We start from the raw sequence: 4,994 nt of genomic DNA, 5'->3' as shown, positions 1-4,994 counted from the left end.
GTTGCCAGTACCGCCTGACTGGCTCCTGTAGGATTTTCGAGCGAGATCGTTGCCAGTGCCCCTGGACTGGCTTGTGCGGGTGGCACATAAAAGACACCATTTCGAGCGTGGCCGTTTTCGTGCGGGTGACACGTAAAAGCACCCACTACACTCTCTGGGTGGTTGGCGTTAGGAAGGGCATCCAGCTGTAGAAACTCTGCCAAATCAGACTGGAGCCTGGTGTTGCCATCCGGTTTCACCAGTCCTCAGTCAAATCGTCCAACCCATGCTAGCATGGAAAGCGGACGTTAAACGATGATGATGATGATGATATATATACACGACGGGCTTTTTTCAGTTTCTGACTACTAAATCCACTCACAAGACTTTGAAGTGGGACTGAACCTGGAATCATGTAGTTGAGAAGCAAGCTTCTTATCACACAGCCATGCCTAGTAGAATAAATAGCACACCAGTGGCATTTTGCCCATCATGATGTTCTGAGTTCAGATTCTGCTAAGGTCAACTTTGCCTTTCATCCTTTTGGAGTCAATAAAATAAGTACCAGTTGACTGTTGGGGTCAATGTAATCAACTTACCCTTCCATCAGAATTGGTAGCCTAGTGCCAAGATATGAAATTCTGATTATTATTATTATTATTAGGGTCCTTGCATTGAACAATACAAAGAGCATGTCTACTAAATATTAAATGTTCACATTATTACAACTAACAAATAATTTGAATGTATAGTTTCAGATTTAAATAAATTTTAATGATTATTAGGGTGTCTATTTACTTCTTTCGTGTCTGTGTACATATACAAAAAGCATATTTCTATTTCTGTCTACCAAATCCACTCACAGGGCTTTGGTCACCCAAGGCTATAGTAGAAGACACTTGCCCAAGGTGCCAAGCAATGGGACTGAACTTGGAACTACGTGGCAGGGAAGCAAACTTCTCACCACAGAGCCACAACTATTCCTTGTAAATAAATAAATAAATATATATATATATATATATATATATATATATATATATATATAAGAGGCTTCTTTCAGTTTTCATCTACCAAATCCACTCATAAGGCTTTGGTCAGCCCAAGACACTTGCCCAAGGTTCCATGCAGTGGGACTGAACCCAGAACCATAATGTTGAGCAGCAGACTTCTTACCACACAGCCATGCCTTTTTATATTATAAGAACTCTGAAATTTCAAGACAATTGAAGTAAGTTATTTTTTACAGTGGAAGTTAAGAAGACAAAGCTATAATTAATAACATGTAAGAAATTGATTTCAAAAAAAATTTTTTAAAACTTAGAATAGTCTTTGAGATTTACCATCCAAAGAGTTTTTAACCCGATATTCTCTATATTATTTATAGTTTTATCTACTTTGAGTTCAACCATGAAACATAATTAGAGCAATATTTCAGTGTCATCTGTACATACTGAATATCTAAAAGACATCAGGATTTATCGATTCTGAGTAGGAGTGGAGTTATTACATAGCCGATCACTGCATCGATGCTTTCGTTAGTGAACTGGAAGGATTAAAAAACAAGCAAAAAATAAATATTGATTTATCTTTCTTTTACTTGTTTCAGTCAGTGGACCCAGGTTGTGCTAAGGCATGGCCTTTGAGGGTTTGGATTGAGTAAAATGAACAACAGTAGTCATTTTTTTTAAAGTCTGAAACTTATTCTATCAGCCTCTTTGGCCAAACAGCTATGTTGCAAGAACATAAACAAACCAGCACAAGTTGTTAAGCAATGGTGAGAACAAATACAACACAAACATACACACACACTTCTCTCTCTCTCTCTCTATGTATATATATATATATATATATATATAAACAAATAGTAAATGAGTATATGCATATATACGTACAGGTATGTGCATACCGACATCCACCTGTATGTATAGGTGCATATCTGGGTACAGGACATTGCAAACAAACATAGACGAGAAAACACACGAGCCACATAGAGAACATTCTACTTCATCAGCTACCCCCGTTTTAACACCGACGTTTCGAAGAGCTTATATATATATATATCCTCCTCCTCCTCTTCTTCATCATCATCATCATTTAATGTTCATTGCCCATGCTGGCATGGGTTGGACAGTTTGACTAGGGCTGGTAAGCTGAGAAGCAGCACCCGGTTCCAGTCTGATTTGGCAGGGTTTCTACAGCTGGATGCCCTTCCTAAAGCCAACCAGTCCGAGGGTGTAATGGTTGCATTTATGCGTCACCAATATGAATGCCAGTTGCATGATACCAGTATGTTCCACAACTGTGATTTTACTTGGATTGATGCGTCTTATCAGCATATGAGTATATATATATATATATATATATCATGTGGTAAGGCTCCAACAAGTGGAATAGCACTCAACCAGCTAAGAGAGCAAAGATAATCATATAAATAATAAAAGACACCACAAATCTTGTTAAATATAGCTACCCAGGGTTTCCTCATAGAAGCATTAATTTATTTCCCCATTTTTCAAGATGCAAACAAAACAGTTTAGGAGTTGATTCTTTTAAGCAGATGCCATCTTAATAAGGAATGCTGGTTTTTAATATAATATCATATATATATTTTTTTATCTTCTATCTTTCACTTGTTTTAGTCTTTAGACTGTGTCCATGCTAGGGCACTGCCTTGGATAATTATTTGTTGAATGAAATGAATCAAACCCAGTAATAATTCTTTTGTTAAGCTTGCTACTTACTTTGTCAGGCTCTTAGGCTGAACCACAAAGTTATTGGGGCATAAACAAACCAACACCAGTTGGCAAGCAGTGATGAGGGACAAACACAGATGTGAAGGCAAGCATACACATATACATATATATATATATATATGTATATTTACAGTTGGCTTCTTAACTGTTAAGTCTCATCAATTGCTGAAAAGTTCCTGGCTTTGGGTAAAAGAAAATATAGGAGGATCAGGTAATTATGGTTTTATTCAACATATTTCCCTTTCAGATTTACACACTTATTGCAGCGGTCCTTCAGTTTTTCTAAACCCTGTAAAAGGAGTCAGAAGGTTGGGTCTCCAACCAGGCTTTTCATGATACCCTCAAAGCCAGGAACTTTTCAGCACCCCCTTGTATAGTGTTGTTATGGTTTCATACTCTCAGATCAGACAATCTAATACAATCTATAGATATCCTTTTATTTGCTTTATTATTTTCAGGTATGCAGTGTGGCCATGCTGGGGCATGACCTTTTTACACTGCTCTGAGTATCAATTATTTCATCAAACTTGGGAGAAAAAAAAGGCAAAATAGACCTGGTTGAGATTTGAACTCAAAGTATAAAGGAACACAACCAAACACTACGAGGTATGTTCTCTGATGATGTATTTAATTTGCAAGATTCTTGATATGAATTTGTTTTTAACCCTGCAGCATTCCAATTACTGTCAAAAGTAATTCTTATTTATTCACATTATTTTAAACCAACCATGCATCATCTCATAGCTCCGAGATTTTGATGATATGATTGTTTATTTTTAGAATGACATTGCAGGGTACGTGTGAGAGGCTGGATCTAGGTAGTTTAAATGTGAAAGAGTTAAACATATTTAAACAAAATTTTCTCTTATGCTGCAATAAACAATATTTGTAAACTTTTGACAATAACCAAGAGGTGATAACTATATAATACATTATACAGCAAATGACTTAATCTCAGATTTTGTACATACTTGTCAAATTCTTTCCAACTTTGTTCAGATTCAGATGCATCTAACTTGTCTTTAGCAAACGCTTTATCAGCAGTTCTCTTTGGAGATGGTAATGTCCTGGAATCTTCCGAAGGTTTCTTGCAGTCGATGAGGCATTCTAGAACTTTTTCATGCATTGGTGATGAGTCTGAATAGCATCGGATCAAAGTTTCAAGTTCATTCCAAAACTGGCGGTACTGCTCCTCCCTGGGAAAAACAAAAAAAAAAAGTGTTTCGGTGATAAAGCTGACATGGAGCAGAGGGTGAGTGTCATGGAAAGAATGTGTGTAGAATGAGATAAATGGGCATGGCGTTTTGAATGCAGGTGATCTGGCATGGCTGACTGGATGTTGATCTATTTTGGTGGCAGTACTTTTTGGCACTGGAGGCAAACACTCTCACACACAAGCAGAAAATATACATATACATAGGCGCAGGTGTGGCTGTGTGGTAAGAAGCTTGGTTCCCAACCACATGGTTTTGGGTTCAGTTTCACTGCATGCAACCTTAGGCAAGTGTCTTCTACTATAGCTTCAAGCCAACCAAAACCTTGTGAGTGGATTTGGTAAATGAAACTGAAAGAAATTTGTTGTAAATACATGTGTGTGTGTGTGTGTGTGTGTGTGTGTGTGTGTGTTTGTGTTTGTTCCCCAGTGTATGTGTCTTTACATCTCCGTAACTTAGCTGTTTGGTAAGGGAACAATAGAATAAGTATTAGACATAAAGAATAAGTCCTGGGATTGATTTGTTTGACTAAAACCCTGCAAGGCGGAGCCCCAGCATGACTGCAGTCAAACGACTGAAACAAGTAAAGAAATAATACAGAGAGAGAGAGAGAGAGGAGAATGAGGAGGATAGAGGGAGAGAGAAAGATATTACAGTTTCTTAATTGAACACAATTGACATAAGCATTTTCCCTCTCCTCATACACATAAAGTGGAACATAATCACAGAGAGAGAGAGAGAGAGAGAGAGAGAGAGACTAAACAGACACAGAGGATGAGAGAATGAGAGAAACAATAAAATGGTTGAGGTCAAATAAGTCAGCATCAAATCAGCAATGTCAAATTATAGGGAGAAAGACAAATGCTGATACAGCTTTGGCACCTCTAACATCACAATTCATTTCTACCACTGGGTGAACTGGAGTAATAGGGAATAAAGTGTCTTGCTCAAGAACACAACACACAACCCAATCCAGGAATGGAACTCACAACCTCACAACTGTAAGCCTCATACTCTAACCACTGAGTTATGTACCTTCATATATATA

At 37.6% G+C, this 4,994-nt stretch overlaps 1 protein-coding gene across 1 annotated transcript in view; it reads right to left on the bottom strand.

Annotated features, from left to right (window-relative positions):
- The window catches only part of LOC106878832 (integrator complex subunit 13), a 596,471-nt gene that overhangs the window by 62,311 nt on the left and 529,166 nt on the right, over nt 1-4,994 (bottom strand). The window contains exon 12 of the mRNA XM_052976283.1: nt 3,704-3,928. Coding sequence (XP_052832243.1) covers nt 3,704-3,928 — 225 coding nt within the window. The remainder of the gene's footprint in view (nt 1-3,703; nt 3,929-4,994) is intronic.

Source organism: Octopus bimaculoides, chromosome 24 (assembly GCF_001194135.2).
Source record: "Octopus bimaculoides isolate UCB-OBI-ISO-001 chromosome 24, ASM119413v2, whole genome shotgun sequence".
Taxonomy (NCBI): Eukaryota; Metazoa; Mollusca; class Cephalopoda; order Octopoda; family Octopodidae; genus Octopus; species Octopus bimaculoides.
The sequence above is the reverse complement of the archived record's forward strand: the minus strand, read 5'-3'. Positions and strand labels throughout refer to the sequence as shown.